Source organism: Pseudophryne corroboree, chromosome 7 (assembly GCF_028390025.1).
Source record: "Pseudophryne corroboree isolate aPseCor3 chromosome 7, aPseCor3.hap2, whole genome shotgun sequence".
Taxonomy (NCBI): domain Eukaryota; kingdom Metazoa; phylum Chordata; class Amphibia; order Anura; family Myobatrachidae; genus Pseudophryne; species Pseudophryne corroboree.
In genome coordinates, this window is record NC_086450.1 from 422,500,698 (window position 1) to 422,527,026 (window position 26,329).

The following is a 26,329-nucleotide window of genomic DNA, read 5'->3' on the forward strand; positions in this document are numbered from 1 at the left end:
TTGTTGTTGTTGTTTTTACTTTGTCATACTTTACCATCCACGTGGACTACAATTGGGAATAGTTCCCTGTAGTTCCCTGTACCGAGTGCAGCGGTAACGAAGCAAGGCACCTTTCCCGCAGCATGGCGAGCAAATCAAGCCATGCAAGGGGATGCATTAGGGTTCCTGGTCATGTTACAGAAAAAACAACACCAAAATATTTTTTTAAATCCCATGTCGACCTTTTCCCATGCTGACACTGTCCGTGTCGATGAATAGTGGTCGACCTAGACTGTCGACCTAATGCAGGTCAACCAATTTGATCCATAACCTGCTGAAACATACTCTGCAAGGTGAACAGATTCTCAACTCTTTTAATGACATTTCTTGATCATCCATAAAATTATATATAATATGAAGTCAGTAAAAAACATTTCCCTGTAAAACCATTTTATATTAAGATTTTTTTATTTAATATAGCAATATATTAGATATATCTATATAAGTAAATGGATACAATTTTGTTTTTAAACCATGCCATACTGTACATAGTGGCTTCAAAAAGAACAATCGGACCGTTGAAAATACAGAAAACTATATCAGAACCTGGCAAATCCCAGTAGCGTCAGTGTTATACTGTAACAACAAGGGCTGATTAATAACGGGATTGGTGGAAATGAAGACCCCGTCTCAGAAGATAAGCCCATTAATCACTCTGGAATAAAAGTAGAAAGGGTCAAAAGCCGAATATTTGTGATGTTCTTGCGTCTCCTTTTCTACTTTGTCACTAGTTTTTACACATGGCAGAAATGAGCGCTGGACAGTGTCCGTCTATGCCACAAAGTATCACCCTGGGCTAATACCAGTACAAACCCCACTCAACTTTGTTGGCAATAAGTATAACTACGTAGGTAGTAGGTCATTCTTCTGCACAAAACTGTAAAAAAAAAAAAGATCGCCATAAGAACAAAAATGCACTGAGAAATGGGGAAATTACTGGCCAGTCTCAGAGGAATCTATGAAAGCTTCAACAAGTTACTGCCAATCCGATTCAAGTTCTCCTCTCTCTAGAGCAGAGGTTCTCAAACGCGGTCCTCAAGGCATCCCAACGATCCAAGTTCTAGGTATATCCATGGCTCAGCACACATGGTTCAATCAAATTGACTAAGGTGCTAATGAAGTCACCTGTGGCCAAGCATGGATAAACTTAAAACCTGGACCATTGGGGTGCCTTGAGGAGCGCGTATGAGAACCTCTGCTCTAGAGGTTAAAAAATATTTAAGCAGACATTTGAGCGGTCACACTGCCCAACTGTCCTGATTGAAGGTGTCGGAACATTTATCCTGTCTCACAAGAGGTACGTACCCACTCACCATAGAGTGCAATAGCCACTAGCACTACAGGGAAGTGGAAATAGAAGGGCGATTTTAGGATAGGAGGCCGGGTGTTATATGCAAACGCAGGGGGGTTTCTGGTTGCCCGGAATCCTGCCTTCTCTTGCACAGTGGCTCAAATTTTAAACACAATGGTAATAGTATATAATAAGATTACTAGAGCTGCTCCAACATGCAGTTTAAGGGACACAGTGGTGCTGCTGCACATACCCTGTATAGCAGCTACTTCTACAAAGTTTGCTGTATGTGTAGATCTGATGGCTCAATCAGTGCGCTGAACCAGAGAGTAGCTACCAAGAAGAAGAGACAAACTCATTAGCCATGAGGTGGGAGAATGTGTGCTTAGTTAGAAAGTCCAATTCCGTCTCCTCCTACTTCTATTATGTTTATTTCATTATGTATTTGTTATGGTACATTTAACCTTTTCCTGACCACTAATGTCATTTACATGAGTTAAATATATTTGATACAGCCTATACTATAGATCATCTAAAGGGTTAATTATTAATAATGTATTTCATACACTGTTCAGTGTATAAAAAGACCAAGACTTCCGCACTTGGTCCAGTGTTCTGCAGAGCGGCAGATTACGGATTACATCTGAACCCCAGTGTTTGTCCCTAGGTGTTGAGGGCAGCTTAGAGCTTTGGGGCATTAAACACGCTCCTTGGGGGTGTAGAACATGCTCACTGCACTGTGAACACACCCCCAAACATGCAGCAGCCACGCCTCTCTCCAAGAGCCATGTCCCGGGTTGGATATTTCCAGCGTTGGGCATTATGGATTTGTTGCTATGAGAACGAGACCCTTCTCTATACAGTTATTTGTGGAATAGTTTTAGAATAGCTTGATAAAGAAGCACTTTGAAAAGTAATCTGAACAGGTGCTATGCAAGCGCTTGGGGCAGCGATGAATTGCACTGGAAGGCAATGCAATACTAAAGTTCCAACTGGCAAACATGAAACATTTATGACTCACTGCTGAATAATCTCTTTCCTCTTCCAAGTGGTTTATTCACAATTAGAAGGTGAAATATGCCTTTAATCAACAGCTCATTGGAAGACTTGCTTTAGAGGGGTCGCAATTTGCCAAAGATCCCTTCCTTGTAGACGACGAGGACACAACACCACAAATAGAGGTACAAGTTGCATGCATTGAACCAGATCATCGCAAATGACTCATGGATTTAAAAAAAAAAAAAACTAGTTACACCTCATTGAAATTTGCACCTTTCTGTATCAGCCCTTAATGAGGACCAGTGTCCTGCAAGTCTGTGAAGCCTCTTAGATCCTGAAAAGTTCCAATCTTGGTCTTCCCTATAAAGTCAGCATATTCCAATAGATTAACTGATCTGTTCTTTTGTTCGAGCGACAGCTGCAGCATACACAGATAATATAATAATACAGATAAGACACCGACATCTACAGTGTGCAATGTGATACATTATCCCCAGATCACACACGTGTTTCTGTATGAAGGCACCTGGTCCTCTAAGTGGGAATTAAGCACAAAAGTTGGGACAGTTATGTAACAATTCCCATCAAAATACGGTGGAAGATTCCAAGCTCTCTGTGTCCGCTTCCGTCTGTGATCTCCTGGGGTTCTCTTGGGCAGAGACTACTTTGTCTACAACGTATATTTGGCATTCCAGTGGGATTTCATTCCTAGAAGGGAAGAAAGGAATTAAGACCACAGACACACTGCAATGCAATTTATGCCCAAACTTCAAATGTAGGAAAAATAAATATATTATGTATCAATATTACATTATGCTCAGGACCATCTTAACAGTATTACAGGCCCTGGGCAAAGCAATGCACTGGTGCCTCTATCCACCCATTCACGGGAACCAATTGTAAAAAATCGCAGCAGTCCCCTCCTGCAGTCCTGTTTCTCCACATGCTTCCATACAGTGAATGGCTGTCAGCACTCTGATTGGTGGATAGCTCCAGCCATCCACCAATCAGCACACTGACAGCCATTCACTGTCTAGCTGCAGGCTATAAGGCAGGTAGCGAATGCTGTCTGGCTTCTCTGACTGTGTGAACCCCACCCACCGCTGCTCGGAGGCCCCTAAAATTGTGAGGCCCTGGGCAGCAGCCCAGTATGCCTATACATTACATATAATAGACACTATGGGGGTCATTCCGAGTTGATCGCTAGCTCAAAAATGTTCGCTGTGCAGCGATGATGCAAAAAAACAGGACTTCTGCGCATGCGTATGCGGCGCAATGCGCACGTGCGACGTACTTTAGCAACGCCCGATGTAGTTTTACACAAGGTCTAGCGAAGCTTTTCGGTCGCACTGCCGGCCGCAGAGTGATTGACAGGAAGAGGGCGTTTCTGGGTGGCAACTGACCGTTTTCTGTGAGTGCTCGAAAAAACGCAGGCGTGCCAGAAAAACGCAGGCGTGGCTGGGCGAACGTAGGGCGTGTTTGGGACGTCAAATCCGGAACTGAATGGTCTGAAGTGATCGCAAGAGCTGAGTAGGTCTGGAGCTACTCTAAAACTGCTCAATTTTTTTTTGTAGCCGCTGTGCGATCCTTTCGTTCGCACTTCTGCTAAAATACACTCCCAGAGGGAGGCGGCTTAGCGTTTGCAGTCTAGAGATGAGCGGATTCGGTTTTACTCGGTTTTACTCGGTTCTCAAAACGACATCTTATTGGCTCACGGATGTCACGTGTTTTGGATAGCCAATAAGATGTCGTTTTGAGAACCGAGTAAAACCGAGTAAAACCGAATCCGCTCATCTCTAGTTTGCACGACTGCTAAAAACTGCTAGCGAGCGATCAACTCGGAATGACCCTCTATACATTGTCTATTGCAAATGTATTTTTCTTTAGCTTTAACACATATGTTATTATTACCATGTGTTTTTTAGGTTACATTTCTAAGCCCCCCCCCCCTACCCCCCATCGATCCGTTTGTGAAACTAGTCATCATCACAATCAGCTTACATTTGCAATTGCCGTATTTTGTGCAAAGGATCCATCTTAAATCAGACAGACCTTTGCAAGACCACAGCTGTGAATAGCCCACCATTCTGCCATGGCACGCCCTCAGAACACTGCCAATACCCATTAGCCAACCAGCGACACTCATACACAGCTGCATGTGGAGATTTGGCTAAGATGTGTATGAATATGAATCACCCATAGTTGCACAAAATTACATGTGCTCTGCTTAGATGAATGCGCAGTGAGAAAAAAATACATAAGATACGTCCCCAACAGGGACCAGCGTGCAATTCTATAGAACTATACTGGTCATATAACTATACTGGTTTGGAAAACACTGGAAAACAGGCAAAAATGGTCCTTCAGTTAAATTGGTTAAATGTGCTTGATTTAACCAATTTATCCATACAACCATTTTTTTACGTTTTCTGGCATTTTTCGAGCAAATCGTTGATTGTCATTTTCTCCCATATATTACAACATTTTCGTTCCAACCAGCCAGATTGGACAGATACATCTTTAAGTGTGTACCCCACGTTAGGCAGAATTTTTCTCGTAGGTCACCTGGTCTGAGTGTGGATCAATACATAGTAAAAGGATAGAGGGGGTCATTCCGACCTGATCGCACGCTAGGATTTTTTGCTGCGCTGCAATCAGGTCACTACTGCGCATGCGTATGCACCAAAATGCACAGGCACGTCGTATGGGTACAAAGCGGATCGTTGCTGAGCAATGGATTTAACAAAGAATCCATTCATACAGCCGATCGCAAGGAGATTGACAGGAAGAAGGCGTTTGTGGGTGTCAACTGACCGTTTTCTGGGCGTGTTTGGAAAGACGCAAGCGTGTACAAGCGTTTGCAGGGCGGGTGTCTGACGTCAATTCCGGGACCTGACAGGCTGACGTGATCGCAGCGGCTGAGTAAGTTCTGAGCTACTTTTTTGTAACGCTCGGCTGCACATGCGATCGCACACTTGCAAAGCTAAAATACACTCCCCTATAGGCGGCGACTATCTGATCGCAGCACTGCAAAAAATAGCTAGCGAGCGATCAACTCGGAATGAGCCCCAGAGTCAATAGGTCGACCCTATATGGTCGACATGCAAAAGGTTGACAGGGTCAAAGGGTTGACAAGTAAAAAGTCGACAGTGCCTATGGTTAACAGGGTCAAAAGGTCGCATGTAAATGGTTGACACAGAAAATGTCAACACAAGTTTTTTAAAAAGTTTTGGGGTGTCATTTTGCATTTTACAGTATATATAACCACAATTAGTGCACCATGTCCCCTCGCAAGGCTTGCTTCGCTCGCCACGCTTCGAGCAAGGTTACTATTCCCAATTGTAGTTCATGTGGATGGTAAATATAGGAAAAGGTGAAAAGAAAATAGAGAAAAAATAAAACAAAACAAACTTTGTGTCGACTATTTGTGTGCCGCCCATTGTCATGTTGAACCTTTACCTGTCGATCTATTGACTGTCTAACGAGACACTGTCTATCCAGTGTCTGGAACCCAGCTGGTATGTGGTATCACATGCAGGGTATCACGTGTGGGATGGAGTGGATTTGATAACACTAACAAGGTTATATCCACACTTAAAAGTCGATGATTACGCCACTTGCTGAGGTATATATAATCCCAAGAAGTACATCTATAATCTACACAGATTAGCAGCATGAGTTGTTACTTTTAGATGGTGACTTTCCCCTAATTAGGTGTGTGATATGATATCACATAAAAATATCAAGCTGAGATAAAGTGGATTTAGTAGCATAACACAAATGTATCCACACATTACAAACCATACAAAGACCACCTGCTATCTGGTATATAGTTCTGGGGATAATTGCATGCTCTATGCAGCTTGATATTATAACCTGTATTTAGTCATGAGCAGGCAGCAATATGGATCACATAATCCATATCTCACTGGTCATACTGTAGGTCTGACAGAAAGTACAACACCACAAGCCCCAGACCCCTCTTCTTTCTGCTGCCATACACAAAGCTGCGCTTGTCGGGAGCTACTCTTGAAGTGCAAAGACATCGCCGCTGTTTGTTCATACGTTTGTAAATCCAGTCATCAGGACACAGAGACATGTGAGTTAACTGCTGTGCTGTTTATTCCATCACCATCTCCAGGCACACACACACACACACTGGACCACCCACTTCCCAGCATCCTCCTGGTCCCAGAGACCATCACTGAAGATGCAGGCTTACACAGATTAGTAAGGGAGTGTCTACAAATATAAGCATTCCAATACACTAACATCACATCCTCTTTTCTTTAAAGATAAGCCCCGTACGCTTCAATGCAACAATTAACAACGTCATATTAAGAACATCATCTAACATGTTTCAATGAGTCTCTCAGGTCTGCGTATTTCCCTTTTGGGTCTTTCATACACAGTCTGTGTTTCATCTACCATGTTGGACCTTTCTAGAATCGTGGTTTGTTCACCATTATGAGAATCATCATACATGTCAGATGAAGGGTATTCTTCAGTCATGTTGTCTTCATTATGGTTAGGTTGAGATCTTAAATCCACCCGATTTCTTCTTACTTCCGTTCCACGCTCTGTACGTATAGTATAAGATATTGGTGCTACTTGTGCTTGCACAATACCTTTCTGCACCCAAATACCTTTCTCGTGATCTCTGAGACGGACTTGGTCACCCGATTTTAGATCAGATAAGCTTTTTGTTCGTCTGTCATGGAACAGTTTCTTTCTGTTTCGCCTGTTGACGTTCCTTACTCAGTCTGACCAACGCTGAGTTATGTGTATTAAGCAGTTCATCATGTATCGGGAGATTTGCTCTAATCCTCCTTCCCATCAGCATTTGTGCAGGAGAAAGTCCATTCTGTAAAGGTGTACTGCGGTAGATTAAAAGACTTTTGTAGAAATCTTCTTTACCTTCTTGAGCTTTTTTCATGAGACTCTTTACAGTTTTTACTGAACTTTCCACCAACCCATTTGAGCGTGGATAGTGGGGACTTGACGTAGTATGGACAAATTCCCACTCATCAGCAAATTGTCTAAATTCAGCACTGGAAAACTGAGGACCATTGTCAGTGAACACTTCCATAGGAACACCATGCCTTGCAAAGATTGACTTCATGCAATTGATTACGGCTTTACTAGTAGTTGTATGTAGTGTCTTCACCTCAGGGTAGTTAGAGTAATAATCAGTCACGACAATGTACGTTTTCCCATTACAATCAAACAAATCTGCGCCAACTTTCTGGTACGGCCTCTCTGGCACTGCGTGAGGACTCAGTGGCTCGACTTGTTGTTTCGGTCTATACGTAAGACATAATTCACATGTAGCTGTAGTCTGTGCTATGTCTTGGTTCATTCTTGGCCAATACATAACTTCACGCGCTCCCCGCTTACATTTTTCTTCTCCTAAGTGGCCTTCATGTATCTTGCACAGCATAGTTTTTCTTAGTCGTGCAGGTATGACAAACCTATTGCCTTTGTAAATAATACCATCGACAACTGTAAGGTCACTGCGGTACATCCAATAATCATGGATAGACAGCGGGCACGCATGTTTTTCTGCTGGCCAACCTTTCAGAAAGATATCTTTCAACACTTTCATTGTGTCATCTGTCTCAGTTTCTTTCCTAATCTGTTCTTGTCTTGCAAGAGACACTGGTAGAGAAGCTACGATCAAATTAACATAGGCTTCTATCTCTTCATCCATCAGACTTTTGGAACCTTCACTTTTGTCCACAGCACGAGAAAGTGTATCAGCAATGTACATGTATTTGCAGGGACAGTACAGCAAGTGTACATCATATTTCTGTAGTCTGATAAGCATTCGTTGAATTCTCATGGGACAGTCATGTAATGATTTAGTCATGATAGCTACCAATGGCTTGTGGTCAGTTTCCACTGTAATGTTTGAATATACACAAACTGATGAAATCGCTCACATGCATATGTGATCGCTAGAAGTTCTTTTTCTATCTGAGCATACCTTGTTTCAGCACTTGTCAGTGCTCTTGATGTATAGATTACTGGTTGCCATGTATCCTCATGTTCTTGTAAGAGCACTGAGCCTAGGCCAAATTGCGAAGCAGCTGCTGAAATTCTTATTCTTTTCGCATGATCAAAGAATTTTAGCACTGGTTGCTCTGTAATGATCTGTTTCAAGTTTTGCCAACTTTCTTCTTGTTCATGTGACCACATCCACTCGTTATCTTTGTCCAACAACCATCTAAGAGAGGCTGTTCGTTCAGAGAGTTGAGAAATAAACTTTCCTAAGTAAGTAATCATCCCTAAGAATCTTCTGACGTTGTCTTTGTTGTTAGGACGTTCCATGTTCACTATGGCTGATATTTTCCTTGGATCTGGTTTTACACCTTGATCCGAGACCACGTCACCCATAAAGGTAAGTGTATTCACGCCAAATTCACATTTGTCCTTGTTTAGCTTTAGATTCACTTTCTTGACAAGTTCCATTACTTGTCTCAATCTAGAATCATGTTCTTCCTTTGTAGATCCCCAGACAATAATGTCATCCATCATTGTTTCAACACCTGGAATATGTTCAAAAATCATGTGTATCTTTTTGTGATATACTTCTAGAGCAGACAATATTCCATATGGTAGTCGAAGAAATCTGTATCTACCTTCTGGTGTATTACATGTACAAAGCTTTGAGCTTGCCTCATCTAGCTTCATTTGCCAGAATCCTGAAGATGCGTCCAATTTACTGAACCATTTTGCTCCCGCAAATTGCGACATGATTTAATCTCTGGTTGGTAGTTTGAAATGTTCTCGTTTAATAGCTTTGTTTAAATCTCTGGGGTCTAGACATATTCTAAGTTGTCCATTTTTCTTTTCAACAATTACTAAAAAGCTTACCCATTCAGTAGGCTCATCAACTTTCTGTATCACACCCAAGGCTTCCATGCGATTTAACTCTTGTTTCAGTTTTTCTCTCAGCGCAAACGGCACTTTTCTACAAGGGTGTATCACTGAAGAAACTTGCGTGTCTATATTTATTTTATGCTCTCCAGGCAAACAACCTAGACCTTCAAACAAGTCTCTGTATTCTGTAAACATCGATTTGCAGTCATCTTCTACTTGTGATGTCACCATAAAAACTTTCTTTAGCAAGCTTAGTTTCTCACAGGAACTTAATCCTAGAATCGGTTGCACATTTTTATCCACAATCAGTAGAGATGTTTTAAACTGTTGTCCCTTATATTTCAGTGTCACTAAGCATGTACCTTTCACAGGAATTTCCTCCCCAGTGTACCCTGTAACTTTCACTTTGGCTGGATGAATTTTAGGTTTTACTCTAAAAGTCTTATAGTCTTGAAATGATATTAAATTCACCTGCGCGTCAGTATCAAGCTTAAATGGAATGACAATCTCGTTCACAGTTAAAGGGACAATTCATTCTTTCTTATCTGCACTGCAAAGTTCAATGCAATCCACAAATATTTCCTCTGTCTGTTTAACAGCATGCACATTGGTTGTTTCCCTTTTCATTTTACAGCATTTGGCAAAGTGATTAAGTCTACCACATTTCATGCAGATTTTACCATAAGCAGGGCACATTTTAGGATTGTGAGCATTTCCACATCTACTACACATTTCCTTCTTAGACTGTGGCTTAGACTGCTTCATTCTTGAGAATGGAGGTTTGCTTGGCTCTGTGTTCTGCACTACATGGACAGCAGCATCAACTTCCTTGTGTAACTTTTTGGCTTGAAATCTAGATATTTCTGCAGATCTACACAGTCACTGCCTTTTCTAGTGTTAGGTCTTGCTCTCTCAGCAGTCTCTCTCCGAGTCCATTATCAGGTATTCCACAGACAATACTATCTCTAATCAGTGAATCCTTTAAATCACCAAACTCACAGGTTTTACTGAGTGATTGCAGCTCTGTAACATACTGATCAAATCCAGCTACAGACTTCTGATCACATGTGAAAAACTTATATCTTTCATATGTCACATTTTTCCTTGGCACAAAGTAATCTTCAAACTTTTGCATTATAGAAGATAGCACCATATTCTGCCCCTCAGCAAACTGAAAACTATTATAAATGTCCAGCACATCCTCTCCTATCACATGGAGGAAAATGGATGCCTTCGTTTTGTCAGCCTCTGAATCAGCTCCACATGCAGCAAGATATATATTAAACCTTTGCTTAAATCTTTTACAGTTTTCAGACAAGTCACCAGACATCAGCATGCTGGCTGTAGGAGCTAGTTTATCCATGGTTACTCACTGTTTGAAGAGAGGAGCACACTGAGTATCACAGCCTTACAGACTTCTGCAGTATTTTTTTCACACTCTGAGAGCACTAGCAGTCCAAGTTACACTTCTTCTGACACCATGTTTTGTTCATACGTTTGTAAATCCAGTCATCAGGACACAGAGACATGTGAGTTCACTGCTGTGCTGTTTATTCCATCACCATCTCCAGGCACACACACACTGGACCACCCACTTCCCAGCATCCCTCTGGTCCCAGGGACCATCACTGAAGATTCAGGCTTACACAGATTAGTAAGGGAGTGTCTACAAATATAAGCATTCTAATACACTAACATCACAGCCGCTGTGCGATGCCTTTGCACTTCTGCGGGGGGGGGGGGGGCACTGGCATGCGGGGCGGACTAGCCCTGTGCTGGGCGTCTCCCCGCATGTCAGTGTGAGTGATCGTAGCTGTGCTAAATTTAGCACAGCTACGATTAACTCGGAATGACCCCCTTTGTTTCAAGCTGCCCTATAAAATCCATTTGGATAGATACATTGTTCTTCAGAGGAGCGCACGCTGGTATTACAATATATCCCGCTATTGATTGTTACATATTCAATGGTCTGGCATGTCTCTCCCATCATAGTTATTTTGGAACAAAACAGATAAATTCAAATTACTGAAGGACTTTTATTATATATTATATACCAAGTCTTACTGTGACCATTGGTCAATTATATACAGAAATAAAATATGTATTTTTAAACATACGGTAATTCCCGGCTCCTTTGACTGTTTTAAAGCAATATATATATGAATTTATAATCGGCCCCATGAGCACCTCTATTTGTCTTTTTTCTTTGTTCTAATTTCTGAGAGATAGAGCACAGTCTCTCTATAGAGGCGAACGTGGGTCCAAGATTTTACAATTATACATATTTTGAATCAGGCGCCTCAATCTCTTTTATTTTTCTGGAAGTAAGAAATACCTGGATGATATTACAGTAAGCGTCTGTGGCTGCTGATCGCGGTGTTCCCCTGGTACAGAACCTAGAGGCACAGAATGAGCGTTTCACCACATGGGCTTGATCACCTGTCAGCCTGATGTCGGTCCCTGTAGCTGTCCCTTTAGGAGTTCAACTGTCCAATCAGGGAGAGCACAGAAATGATTGACGTCCGGGTGCGTGTTCATCATTTACCTTGGGAAGAGGTGGTACCATGATGCACTGTAGAAAGAAAGAAAGCCGACGGAAGCAGTGTGATGCTCTGGGCAATGATTTGCTGGGAGACCTTGGCATTCATGTGGCTGTTATTTTGACACGTTCCATACCTAACATTGCTGCAGACCAAGTACACCCTTTCATGGCAACAGTATTCCCTGTGTCAGTGGTCTCTTTCAGTAGGATAATGTTACCTGCCCCACTGCAAACTTGTTCAGGAATGGTTTGAGGAACATGACAATGAGATCAAAGGTCAAACAAAGCTGTTGACTTGGCAACCACATTCCCCAGGTCTCAATCTGATTTGAGGCCCCACCTCACAATTTACAAGATATATGGGATTAGCTGCTAACGTCTTGGTGCCAGATACCACAGAAGACCTTCAGAGGTCTTGAGGAGTCCATACCTTCACGCGTCAGAGCTGTTTTGGTGGCACGAGGTAGAGATGGTTTTAATGTCAGGCAGCTGGTTTTAATGATAAGGCTGATCGATATATATATATATATATATATATATATACATATATATATACGGTATACATATATATATATATATATATATATATAGGATGCTGTTAAGATGCTGGGTGTGGGGATCCCGGCAGCAGAAACACTGGCGCCAGAATCCCAAACCCGTGAGAATGTCGACGGCGAAATCCCGACAGGGTCAGGAGACCCACGCCGTAGTCCCGACAGTCAGCATCCCGGCCATAAGTATGGTGGGCAGGTTAGGGCGGGGGGTTTAGGTGACACTCGGGGGGGTGTTTAGGGTTAGGCTGCAGCATGAGGGTGTTGACGTTAGGCATCACCGAGGGAAGGTTATGTTTAGGCACTAAGGAGGGAGTTATGGTTAGGCTGAGGGGAAAGGGGAATTAGCGTCAGGCACTAAGGGGGGAGTTTAGGGTTAGGGAGCGGGAAGGGAGGATTAGGGTTAAGGGGTAGGGAGATGGGGCAACATATTTACCTCAGTTCTGTTGGGATTTCAACCATCAGAATGGCATCTGTTTTGTGACCGCTGGCATCCTGAACGTTTGGCCATGTGTGTTTGTGTGTGTGTGTGTGTGTGTGTGTGTGTGTGTGTGTGTCTGACTGTGTGTCTGTCTGAGTCTGTATATATATATACATACACACATACAGTGTATTTACATAAATATGTTTACTTTTTAATTTACAAAAGAGCTTTCTCCAAATGGCATTACATGAGGTCCATATAGATAATGAGGATTCAGAGTGACGGTCTCTTTACATGTAAAATCTCCTGGATAATAGATGTTATGTAATATTTAAGAAGGATCACAGATGTTTTATTTTTCAGCTGAAAGCTGGCCTGAAGCAGTTCTTTTTTTATACACTACAATGTTCAGCAGCCGGCAGAAGGCATTTTTTCATACAGCGATGTGAGTGTGACGCTACGCGGCGGGGAGCCCTCCAGCGGTGAATGTAAAGATGCAGAGAAATATTAATGGCCTGTGATATTAAATAGCAAAGGCCAAAGTAGACATCTTGTTAGTTGTGTTAAGGGAAATAGAGCTTTGAAATGGGGTTATACGCTTTCGTCTTCATGTTCCCAAAGACAGTTTCCTAACAAAAGCCCTAGAAATATAGAGCGGCAGCTCAGCATCCAACTCAAATCCAGTGATATTACCCCGTCTGTGTGTGTTACATAGGCTGGCCTCAGATTACTACAAATTTAAAGAAAAATGGATCTAAAAAATCCTGTTTAAAAACAGAAGTGTAGGAGGAGTGGACTAGGGCCCTCATTCCGAGTTGTTCGCTCGCAAGCTGCTTTTATCAGCATTGTACACACTAAGCCGCCGCCTACTGGGAGTGAATCTTAGCTTAGCAAAATTGCGAACGAAGTATTCGCAATATTGCGAAAAGATTTTTATGTGCAGTTTCTGAGTAGCTCCAGACTTACTCTTCCAGTGCGATCAGTTCAGTGCTTGTCGTTCCTGGTTTGACGTCACAAACACACCCAGCGTTCGCCCAGACACTCCCCCGTTTCTTCAGTCACTCCCGCGTTTTTCCCAGAAACGGCAGCGTTTTTTCACACACTCCCATAAAATGGCCAGTTTCCCCCCAGAAACACCCACTTCCTGTAAATCACACTACGATCACCAGAACGAAGAAAAAACCTTGTAATGCCGTGAGTAAAATACCAAACTTCTTAGCAAATTTACTTGGCGCAGTCGCAGTGCGAACATTGCGCATGCGCAGTTTGCGGAAAATCGCTGCAATGCAATGAAAAAGAACGAGCGAACAACTCGGAATGACCCCCTAGGTGCAGCCAAGAAACTGAAAAGTGGGTGAAGTCCTTGGGGTAAATTTACTAAAGATTGATATTAATTAATTTTAAAAAAATTGTAATCGTTCTAAATCGATGTTGTGTTTCAGGAGCTAAAATTAACATTTACTAACATATGGGGAAAAAATTATCCGTTAGTAAATGTGTGTTTTAGCACCTGAATCACATCATAAATGTAGATCAATTTAAAATCGATTAAAATTTACCTTTATTAAAGCCCGTCGAAATGACGGACACCAGGGCAGTCGCTACTCACACAGGAGCTGCCAGGTTTCTGGAAATCCTGCTGCTGTGAGCCGAGGCTCTGTCATGCTGAGTGGATGAGTGAATGAGCGAGCGAGTGAGTGAGTGAGCGAGCGTCCGTGCGTGTGGTGTTAGCCTTATAAAGATTGAGTATCCCTTATCCAAAATTCAAAATCCCACATTTTTGGGTCCCCTACTGGGATAATGACATTATATATATATATATATATATATATATACTAGGTGATTCATTGCGCCCTACGGGCGCTCTTCACACCGTCGTAAGGGGCTACGCCCCCTTAACCCTTGCACACCCTTGTGGCATGCAATATTTTTATTATATTGAGTATTACATCCAATCATAATTGTGTGAGTGGTTAAATATTGCACGGACAAAGGGCGTGCAATGGTTAAGGGATGGAAGCCCCTTGCAATGGTGTGAACAGCGCACCCAGGGCCTGGTGAATCACCTAGTAGGTGCTTTGGTTAGGGAGTAGGGGGTGCGGGGAAGAGGCGGATGGGATCCTGGGGTGCCGCGGGAGGGGCGGTTGTGGTGGTGCCGCAGGTGGGGGAGGGGCTGGTGCGGTGGTGCCGCAGGTGGGGGAGGGTGCGTGGGTGCCGCGGGTGGTGGTCCGGAGCCACTGCGGTTGAGGGAGAAGCAGTTGCAGGGGTGCTCCGGGTGGGGGAGGGGCGGATGTGGTGGTGCGGCGGGAGGGGCGGGTTTGCTGCGGGTAGGGGAGGGGATCCGGAGCTACCGCAGGTGCTGGAGGGGGTGTGTGGGAGTGCCGCGGATGGGGCCCAGAGGTACTGTGAGTCGGGGAGGGGCGGGTAATGCTTATCCTGCTTCTCCTCCTGTCAGCAGCTAAGCTGCTTTCCTCCCTTTGGCAGTGGCTCTCCCAGAGACTCACACAGCATGCAGTCACTATTGTTTGGACCGGTGTCCCAACGCGCCGCATTACAGGGAAGAAGATGTACGCAATAAACTACAGCTCCCAGCAGCCCTAAGGGCCGGAATGCTTTGGCGCTAAGGTTTGCTGGGAGTTGTAGTTTTTTTAGTGCGTCTACTTCCCTGTAATGCCGCGCGTTGGTACACTGGTGCTAACAATAGTGACTGGCTGGCAGAACTGTGTGACTGGCTGAATCAATGTAAAAGGTGAGAGTGCTGTGCAGTGTCACTGACACTGCACACAGGACCGGCGCTAGCCGTTCAGCAAAGGGATGCAGTGCAGGGAGGCACCAGGAAGGGGAGGCGTTCTTCCTGCTCTGCATCCCTGTGCTGAGCTGCTGCTGCTGTCCCTGCTGCTGCTGCCAGCTGCTGTCACACATGCAGCGGCGCCGGCAGCACAAAACCTCCTCTCCCCCTCGGCGCCGGCAGCACAAAGCCTCCTCTCCCCCTCCCCTCCCCTGTGTGACATTCAGTGGCCGGATGGGATCCAAAGGGGGTGGAGCTGGATGGGAATAAGGGGCGGAGCTAGACGAGACCATGCTGCAACAGGAGGATGAGCTCCTACAGTTTCGGCCAGCCAGACTTTATTAGATAAGTGTCTGGAAAGAGAGTGAGTGTGTGTGTATATACAGTGTCTGTGTATACTGTATATATGTGTGACTGTGTATGTGTGTAATGTATGTACAGTATGTATGTGTGTGTGTTTTTATATATATATATATATATATATATATATGTGTGTGTATGTTGTGTGTGTATTTGTGTGTATGTGTGACTGCTGCATAATGTGTGTAAGCGTCACTGGTACAGGAGGCGTTACGTGTGTAAGCGTCACTGGTACAGGAGGCGTTACGTGTGTAAGCGTCACTGGTACAGGGGGCGTTACGTGTGTAAGCGTCACTGATACAGGGGGCGTTACGTGTGTAAGCGTGACTGGTACAGGGTGTGTAAGCGTCATTGGTACAGGGGGCGTTACGTGTGTAAGCGGCACTGCTACAGGGGGTGTTACGTGTGTAAGCGGCACTGCTACGGGGGTGTTACGTGTGTAAGCGGCACTGCTACAGGGGGTGTTACGTGTGTAAGCGGCACTGCTACGGGGGTGTTACGTGTGTAAGCGGCACTGCTACAGGGGGCGGTACGTGTTTAAGCGGCACTGGTACAGGGGGGCATTACATGTCTAAGAGGCACTGCTACAGGGGGCATTACGTGTGTAAGCGGCACTGGTACAGAGGGCGTTACGTGTTTAAGCGGCACTGGTACAGGGGCGTTACGTGTCTAAGCGGCACTGCTACAGGGGCGTTACGTGTGTAAGCATCACTGCTACAGGGAGCGTTAAGTGTGTAAGCGTCACTGGTACAGGGGGGCATTACGTGTGTAAGCGTCAATGGTACAGGGGGGTGTTACGTGTGTAAGTGGCACTGGTGCAGGGGGTGCTACGTGTGTAAGCGTCACTGGTACAGGGAGCGTTACGTGTGTAAGCTTCACCGGTACAGGAGACGTTACGTGTGTAAGCATCACTGCTACATGGGGTGTTACTTGTGTAAGCATCACTGGTACAGGGGGGCAAGAGATGTGTAAGCGTCACTGGTTCAGGGGGCGTTATATGTGTAAGCGTCTCTGGTACAGGGGACGTTACATGTGTAAGTGTCTCTACTACATGGGGTATAAACATCTTAGTGATATTTGGTGGACCCCTTTCTTTGAAAGTAAAGCATTCATAACCATACCAGAAATAACGACACTGAGACTTGAATTTTGGCAGAAAATTGCTAGCTATTTATTTGTCCCTAACCATTGGGAAACCTGTAATAAAGAGATTAATTTAATATGCCGCTCCAGCTGACATATGGTGGCGGCCCAAAAGAACGGCTCACTTAATCTAAATTAAACTTAAATAACTCAACCCTATAAATTTACTAAAAACTTACCATAAACCGGTAATAGGTGACAACTCAACCCCCACAGTGACTACCCACCGCTCCTGGGTGCCCTGCCGCTGCCTTCCCGGACGGGTGGTCAAGCGGCCATAAGTCGATGGAGGTGAGTGCACCTAAACCACAACAAACTGTAAAACACTACAGTTTTCTCTACAATACGAAACTGCCGTTCTTTTCCGCCAATAAATAGCCAACGAAAACAGCCAACAATTTAGAGCCAAAGCACCACGTGCCACAATTTCCAACTACCAGGGCGGGAGGGTGGGAAACCAGATCACCAAGAGACTTAAGATGGCTTCACCTTCCCTATATATATCAAGCCCTACCCTTAAAGAAGGCTGTACTTTCCTCACAGCTAGGTCCACCCCTCCCCAGATGTTTAACTCTTTTCTCTCCTATGCAGTCAATACTCTCTTCTTATGTGCGCTGTTCATTTGTAAAGTATGCAAGAGTGCAAATTTATAGTTTGTAGGGGGGCCCCAAACACCGTAGCACCGGCCCTGATTGCACAGCTACTGCACTGCGCAGCACTGTCACCTTTTACATTGATTCAGCGTCCAGACATTACCCTCCGTGATATCACCCACTCTATCCGTTACATTAGCCATCTCGGGGCTTCCAGGCCGGCAGCACAGGTGCTGTGTTGCGGAGTCAGGGCCTGTGGGGATCTGGGCGCGCCTGTGGCGGGGAGGCACTTCTGTAACATCACGCACAGAGGAGGCTCCGGGGCGCAGAGAGTATGCGGCGCAGGGAGGGCTTTCATAACTCCCAACTGTCCCGATTTTCGCGGGACAGTCCCGTTTTTTTGGGGACTGTCCCGCTGTCCCACCCGCGGGCCACAGTGTCCCGCGGTGGGGGGGGGTAGTTAGGAGTCTCTGTCTGTCGCTGCCCTGCTTAGCAGAGCAGCGGTGAATAGACGCTGTGCGCATGCGCACAGCGTCTATTCACTTGAGTCAGAGGGAGAGGGGGCATGCCAGCGGCTCACAGAGCGCTGGGCATGCCCCCTCAGTGATGAAAACGGGGCGTGGCTCGTGATCGTGGGTCCTCCCGTGAAGCCACTCCCCCCATTTTCTTAGGCCACACCCCCTTTTACCGCGCGTGTGTCCCTCTGTCAGCGGAGAAAAAGTTGGGAGGTATGGGCTTTGAAAACCTTCCGCTGCGCCGCTTTCATAGACATCTATGCCGGTGGCCGCAGCAGCTTTTGTTCCACCTGCGGTGCGGCTAGGGAGTGGGGATTGTTGATGGCGGAGGGGGCACGCGGACTGACTTCAGGTCATAGGACGCTGCAGTAAAAGTGTTTTGTTTTCCCTATCTACAGCGCAGAGACTTGCTGCAGATGCAGTGGCATACCCTCCAGCTGCACCTTTTTGGCAGGTACAGTCCCTTTTTTTTATGGTCTGTACCGATTTCTGGCTCTCCAAGCTTCCATTGAAAGTATATGAAAAGGGGCGTGGCCACGGTGCTGTACCCGTGACCACGCCCCCTTTTCGGGTGTGTAACAATGTTTATGTGTAAAGTGTTGGAAGATGTGTTGCTGCAGATGCAGGGGGTCTATTTTGGGGTGTGGGGCTGGAGCTGCAGCTCCATCAGCCCCATTACTAATCCTGGTCAGTGAAAACACAGCAGCCGAAGGGCAGAGCCTCCCATTGGATGTAACCTGTGTGGGAGGGCGTTTCTCGGCCAATCAGCTGTGGACTTGGTGTGATAGACCTGCTGCTAACCCAATGAGAGCTCCTAGCCATGCCCAGCGTTAGATGTCCAGACACAGAGTCACAGGGCTATTATATAGGAGATATATATATATATATAAAGCATCAATGCAGCCGGCACTCCCCTTGCTTGTATGACAGCTGCTCCGGTGCCCTCCATCAGATGAAACATCCAGAAATAATGAAGAAAATCTGGCGGCACTCAGGAGACTTTTCAACCAGTGATTCATTTAATGGAATGACATCCAACATCAAGGATGTTGGATGTCATTCCATTAAATGAATCACTGGTTGAAAGTCTCCTGAGTGCCGCCAGATTTTCTTCATTATATATATATATATATATATATAATATATATATAATATATATAGATATAACTATATAGATATAGCTATATAATATACATATATATGTGTCATAATCTCAGTAGGGGAGTAGGGGAACCAAAAATGTGTGATTTTTAATTTTGGATAAGGGATACTCAACCTGTATATATATATATATATATATAGATAGATAGATAGATAGATAGATAGATAGATAGATAGATAGATAGATAGATGCTGTATATCTGTAACGGGCAGGCTATAATGATGCTGCACTACAAACATCCGTACTGGCACGTGTAAGATCACCAGTCCTCACACTGGTCCCTGCCAGTCTGGGGGAAGAGGACACCAGTAGTCACCAGCAGCTGGCCTTGAGCCGATTATCTGCCTCCTCCTCACCCACATCATCTGCAGCCGATTCCTCCCGGTCACCGCACTGCTCACCCAACACAGGGTCTCACATCTTCCTGCCAGACTGATTCACCTTCTCCCCCTACCTGTAAGTGGCCACACGTGTCCCTGGTGCCTCCGCTCTGAGCGCTGTGGGACCGTCTAACGGTTCTGCATCCGTTTCCTGGTTACCGCTGCTACTTGTTGCTGAGTCCCAGGCTGGCAAGTAACCTGGGGTTGCAGCACAGTATATGGGGGAGGGGGTGCAGAGTATGTGGGATATGGCGGGAGCAGTACATGGAGGCGGGAGGTGGCCTGTATATAGGGGGCACTATATGGAGGGGTATGGGGGTGTAGTGTGTATATAGGGGCAGTATATGGTGGGGGGTGCAGCATACATAGGATGTGTGTGTGATTATCGAATGACTGCACGTGTAGGCACCGCAATGCGCGGGCGCGAGGCCAAACAGCGACAGGATGGTGCGGAAAATTTGATCGCTAGGCGTTCGTAAGGTGATTGACAGGAAGTTGACGTTTGTGGGTGGTAACTGACCGTTTTCTGGGAGGGTGTATGACATCAGCTCTGGCCCCGACCAGCCTGTTCTCATCGCACTGTAGGAGTAAGTCCTGGGATGCGCACAGATTGCACAGATTGGAAAAAACATTTGATGGTGAGTGAGCTGCGAATGGATTTGCAGATGTCCGCTGTCTGGCGAAGTTTTTGCACGGCGCACGCATGCATTAGCACACTTGCACGGGGCGGGTTTTCCCTCTCTCTGGGCAGTGACTATCTGATAGCAGACCTCTGCAAATTTGCAGCCCAGCAATCAGGTCTGAATTAGGCCCATAGACGAGCAGATAGCTATTTTAGAATATCCCACTTCATGGGCTGCCGCAATGGATGCAAATTTAGACGTGAATGTGTATGCTAAGAATGAACATAATTACATGTTGAAACGGACTGTTAGCTGCATACAGTATGGGGCACCTTTTCATTTAGCAATTGTATGATATATATATTTATACATTTGTATACACACACAGGTGTGGAATGTGAGCATGGCCTGTTGTAAACATCAGAACCCCTGCCACTGTATGGGGCATGGATGCGGGTCTGCAGTAGGCCCGGGAAATACTCCCCAACCCCCCCTTTTCTCGGTTCCCCTGGGCATACTATTTAGCTCTACTGTATTTGATAATCTGTGTGCTTCATTAGGCTATGGAGCAGCAGCGTTTCTAGAGAGGAGGGGACCCGTGTGCAGACTCCGTGTGTGGGCCCCCTCCTCTCCTGTAGCCGTCACCACCGCTGTCCGCTCTGAGACTCTGACACAGTGCCAGAGTCTATAGCGCATGCGCAGGACCCTGAAAAATGGCTGCCGCGCCATTTTTCTGGAGTCCTGCGCATGCGCTGTAGACTCTGTGCCAGAGTTTCAGAGTGGACAGCAGCGGTGACGGCTACAGGAGAGGAGGGGGCCCACACACCCCACCGATGGATGCCGGAAAGGTGAGTATAAAAGAAATGGGTGCGGTGTGGGCCCCCTCTGGACTCAGGGGCCGGTGTGCACCGCACACACTGCACCCATTATAGATACGCCAGTGCTATGGAGCCTCCATTGTATACTGCACCCTATATTCGCATGAGATGATGGTCATAGCCTCTTCTACTAGCAAAGCCAACATGCAGTTCCCAGGATGCAATCAGGGAGAACAGAAACATGAACCAATCCTGGTATTTAGCGACAACATACATCTAACAAGATGAGAATAACTGCAGCCAAAGCAAGGCGCCACCAGGAGGACCAATGTTTAGATAATGCCTAGAAAAATCTATAAAGTCTGGCAGAATAAGACACAGAGAGGATCTCTGTCAAATAAATCAACTATGTTACATGTGTTGCTGGATGTTCTGTATGTGGATCCAGCACATTGCACATAATATAACACAGGGCAGTCCTGGGTACTGCAGAACACATGAAATACCAGACACAGAACGAGTAAGTGCTGTACGATGCTAAGGCCGGGTTCTCCCTTAGGTACGGATGGCCGTCATTAGGTCGACATGAGTTAGGTCGACATACATTGGGTTGACCACGTTTGGTCGACACACATTAGGTCAACATGATCACTAGGACGACATGGTCATTAGATCGACATGTACTAGGTCGACACGAGTTTTTCACAATTTGTTTAATTTTTTGACCTTTTTCATACTTAACGATCCGCAAGGACTACAATTGGGAACAGTAACCTGTGCCGAGCGCAGCAGCGGAGCGAGGCACCGCGCCCGAAGCACGGCGAGAAAAGCGAGCCATGCGAGGGGTCACAGTGCACTAATTGGGGTTCACCGTTCAAAGAAAACGACACCAACAAAAGTAAAAAAAACTCATGTTGACCTTTTTCCATGTCAACCTAGCACATGTCGACCTAGTGATCATGTCGATTAAATGTGGTCGACCCAATGTATCTCGACCTAATGAACCACACCCCTTAGGTACACCAGGATTATAGGCTCTATATAAACCCTATATATTTCCATTTACCACTGACCCTACTTCTGCAGTGCTAAATGCACTTACTGTATTACCAGGCAAGGACAATTCTTTTTCATGACGGCACTACTTTCTGCAGACCATACTTGTCCTGTGGTACCTATGATGTACATCCGGCCCAGCATTTAGCAATAGCAGTTACACATGGGTTTGCGTCACAGGGCCATGCGCTTTGCCAAGCCCCGCTATTCAGCAACAAATACAGAGAGACATTGTAATAAGAAGGCGCAGCCTTAGAAGAGAAAGTGCCTCAGTGACCCCTGCAGTGGAGATGGTCCCTATTTGCCAGAACATTGGTTCAGTCTACAACATAGGTTCTCAAACTCGGTCCTCAGGACCCCACACAGTGCATGTTTTGCAGGTCTCCTCACAGAATCACAAGTGAAATAATTAGCTCCACCTGTGGACCTTTTAAAATGTGTCAGTGAGTAATTAATACACCTGTGCACCTGCTGGGTTACCTGCAAAACATGCACTGTGTGGGGTCCTGAGGACCGAGTTTGAGAACCTCTGGTCTACAATATGGCTGCCTCTGATGTGTGGGGGCAGCATGGTCACTGTAAATACATCATCAGGACTATGCAGTTTTTTTTAGAAAGTAAATAAATTTAAGACTGATTGAAATTTGACACAAAATATTTTAAAATCAGGTGTGATCATTTTCTTTCAACTTCTAGCGGGATTATTCCCATTCAGATGTAGGGGAATTTAACTAGTCAAATAAGCGTCATTATGAGTGAATTTGGCATCATATTCCAAATAAAAACTCAAATTACTGTAGGTAACTGAGCAAAGATCTGACACAAAATGGTGAGTGCATGTCATCGATGCTTGCGCCTTATTACTACAAAGTCCACTAAGAAAAGGATGAAAGTAACTGGGGTTAAACCTCTCAGAGCCATTCGTGCTGGGAGACGGGAAGGAGGGAGAGGCATCCGGGCGAGAGGAGGAGGCGCTGTAGAAGGAGCAGGACTGCGTTTCTTCATAGCAAACAGGCAAGAGGTTTCCAGGTAACTTAGCCAAGGGACTGCTTAACGGGGACAGCTGTACAAATGAAACAAACAAAAAACAAAAAACACAAATGACAATGATGAGGGTGAAACTCCATGGTGCAATGGACCAAAGTCAGAATACCAAATGGACTCATTCTTTAACATGAGACATATGGACAAGCAGGAAACGAAAAGGGCTGGACTAGAAGAACCTACAGCCAATCAGAGAATCCATAGGTTAGCAAGTTTAAAGTGGGAGGGGTTAGACAACACAGAGCCAATCAGAGCATCTCAACAATAATAACAGCACAGTGTGGCAGTGTGAGAATCCTTTCACAATGATACATAGAGAGAGTGTTGTCAGGAGCACCACTGTATGAAATTAAGGTAACACATCCCACATGTTCTGCACTATGGGGGCCATTCCGAGTTGATCGCACGCTGCAACTTTTTGCTGCCCGTGCGATCAGATAGACGCCGCCTATTGGGGAGGTTTTTTTTTTGCATAGCAAGGGTGCGATCGCTTGTGCAGCCGAGCTATGCAAAAACATTTTGTTCAGTTTCTGAGTAGCTTCTGACTTACTCACCCACTGCGATCACTTCAGCCTGTCATATCCCGGAATTGACGTCAGACACCCGCCCTGCAAACGCCTGAACACGCCCACGTTCGCCTCACCACTCCCCGAAAACGGTCAGTTGACACCCAAATCCGCCTTCTGCCTGTCAATCTTCTAACATTCGCCGCTGCGAACACTTCTCTCATTGCTCTGGTCACTGCCTGGCGACGGCCGTCGCCGGGCAACGACAAGCATGCGCATTGGTGCCCGCGCGCAGCCGCAGTTCACACCCGTTCGCACGGCTGTGAAAAAAATCAGCGTGCGAACGGGTCGGAATGACCCCCTATGTTGCTGTAGCTCAGTGCTGTAATGCACTGAGTGTGCCTACAGTTTTTATGAACTTATTAAAAATTAAAATACATTCACTGTTGCAATGAGTGGGCAGACTGCCAGCACAACACAATACATCTCTCAACAATTGCAATTCGCTTGTAAATGCCAACACCCTGAAGTTTACAGTACACATCCCAGGTTTACTTTTAACACAGGAGGTATTTATAGAGCTGGTAAGTATACAGCCCACAAACTGCTGCACTACTACACTGTAGACATGAAGGCTCCAGCCTTGGTATCAGGGAAACTGGTGCTAAAGGGTCCAGCTCCCTACCCCCTCTGGAGCCTATTTCCAGACTAAGGGAGCAGTCAGCACCTGGAGCAGGTCTCCTGGAAGTAATTTTTAGTGCCTGGGAGTGGCCAATGGCTGGACTTTCTCCCAAGGTAGCCTTATGCATAGAGGAGGGAATTAATGTTTGCCTGAATGTATTCTACACTGGCAGTGACATAGGGGGTCATTACGAGTTGATCGCACGTATAAACTTTTTGCTGCTCGTGCGATCAACTAGACGCCTATAGGGGAGTGTGTTTTAGCATAGCATGGCTGCGATCGCTTGTGCAGCCCTGCTATGCTAAAAAAGGTTTGTGTAAAACAAGACCAGTCCTGCAGTTACTTACCCAGTGCGATGGATCCAGCGATGAAGGTCCAGGAATTTACGTCAGACATCCGCCCTCCAAACGCCTGGACACGCCTGCGTTGGGATCTCCACGCCCGGAAAACGGTGAGTTGACACCCCCTGGAACGCCTTCCTCCTGTTAATCTTCTTGCGGTCGCCGCTACGACCGCTTTCTTCGTACGCGGCGTCGCTCGCGCCTGCGCATGCGCAGTTCCAACTTATTCGCACTGCTGCGATTAACCGCAGCGTGCGAACGGGTCGGAATGACCCCCATATACTCTGGGAATCGTACACGCTACTGTGTTTGCAGTGGCCAGTGACGTGCGGTGGGGTGAGGCAGAACCTTTCCCTCTCATACTAACGTTTCTGCCAGAGTTTTGACTGAATAAAGTATATGAAAAATACAAAGAATATGTTTAAAATATTTTCTTTGCATTATTCTAATCATTTTTATAGCCAAAACTCTGGAGTAAAAAGTCTATGGCAGCAGAGGCACGAGTTTATACTGCTGCACCTGTGTATAATGCCCAGATCTACCCTTTGGCTCACATATTGCATGTAAATCTAGCTCTGGTGCTAGCCAGTGCCTCCTGAGCCATTTACCTCACCGCACGTCCCTACAGTGCAGTCTGTCCATGTGTGGGCGAGTAGGGAGTGCCAGGGAGGGATTCTACAAATACGACACCCGGAAACTCTTACAGAAAGTAGCACAAAGGTGTCAGCTACTGGGACCAAACTCCAGAATGCATCCTGGAGCTTGGTAACTATGGCCAAAAAGCAGCCAAAGAAACCTATGGGAGTTGTCTTGCAAGCGAAAAATGGGAATATCTGTTACAGTACCCCATACATACATACATACATACATACATACATACATACATACATACATTTGGGAGATACTTATTATTGATAAATAGAACCCTTGGACTCTTGGCTCATGCTCCTCCGTCATCTCCTGAATGGGTTGCCCTTATAAATTCTACCATTTCCCATGAGCGCTTTATGTACACTAAGCGTAATTCCTTATTGAAATTTGATAAGATTTGGGCTCCTTGGAAGTACTCTCCATACTCTATTAACCCCCTACTTTAAACAATGTATACATGTGTCGATTGCCCCAGTGCATTGCTTCTGATACGGCCCGGCTCGCCTCCCTTCAGTATCTCCCCTTGATTTCCAGCACGACATTTGATTCTTTTGTTTTCTCTTCTATGTCTGTTTTATATTGTTCTGATGAGTGGATGCGACTATGTCCTATATCCACATAACGCAATAGTTTGAAGAACTACTTATAAAGCAAGTCTTTGATTTTGTAGATGTTTCTTAGTAATGTTTCTTGTATTGTTTTATTTTATGTTCTTTTCTCATGCAAAACAATAAAAAAAATACTTGATTTAAAAAAAAAGAACCCTTGCACTGTTATATTACCTCAAGCTAAGGCTCCAAAAACTGTAAAATGAGAGCTGTGACATACTATATATATCACCTAAAAGTTGCTCAGCCGATTAGAGCCACCTTACACTTAACTGAAAGCCATGCTCCTTTTTGGTTATAGCGAGTCCCTTTCTACTGCCGAATATCAGGA

At 45.4% G+C, this 26,329-nt stretch overlaps 1 protein-coding gene across 3 annotated transcripts in view; it reads right to left on the reverse strand.

The window, feature by feature from the left end:
• Positions 1-458: 458 nt before the first annotated feature.
• RGS11 (regulator of G protein signaling 11) overlaps positions 459-26,329 on the reverse strand; it is a 350,999-nt gene continuing 325,128 nt past the window's right edge. For 2 of the 3 annotated variants that reach the window (XM_063934814.1, XM_063934815.1), the window contains exons 18-19: positions 23,075-23,229; positions 459-3,037 (exon numbers count right to left, since the gene is read on the reverse strand). In XM_063934814.1, the coding sequence (XP_063790884.1) occupies positions 2,914-3,037; positions 23,075-23,229 (279 nt within the window). In that variant the 3' untranslated portion in view covers positions 459-2,913. The remainder of the gene's footprint in view (positions 3,038-23,074; positions 23,230-26,329) is intronic. The other variant, XM_063934816.1, reaches the window with a different exon arrangement.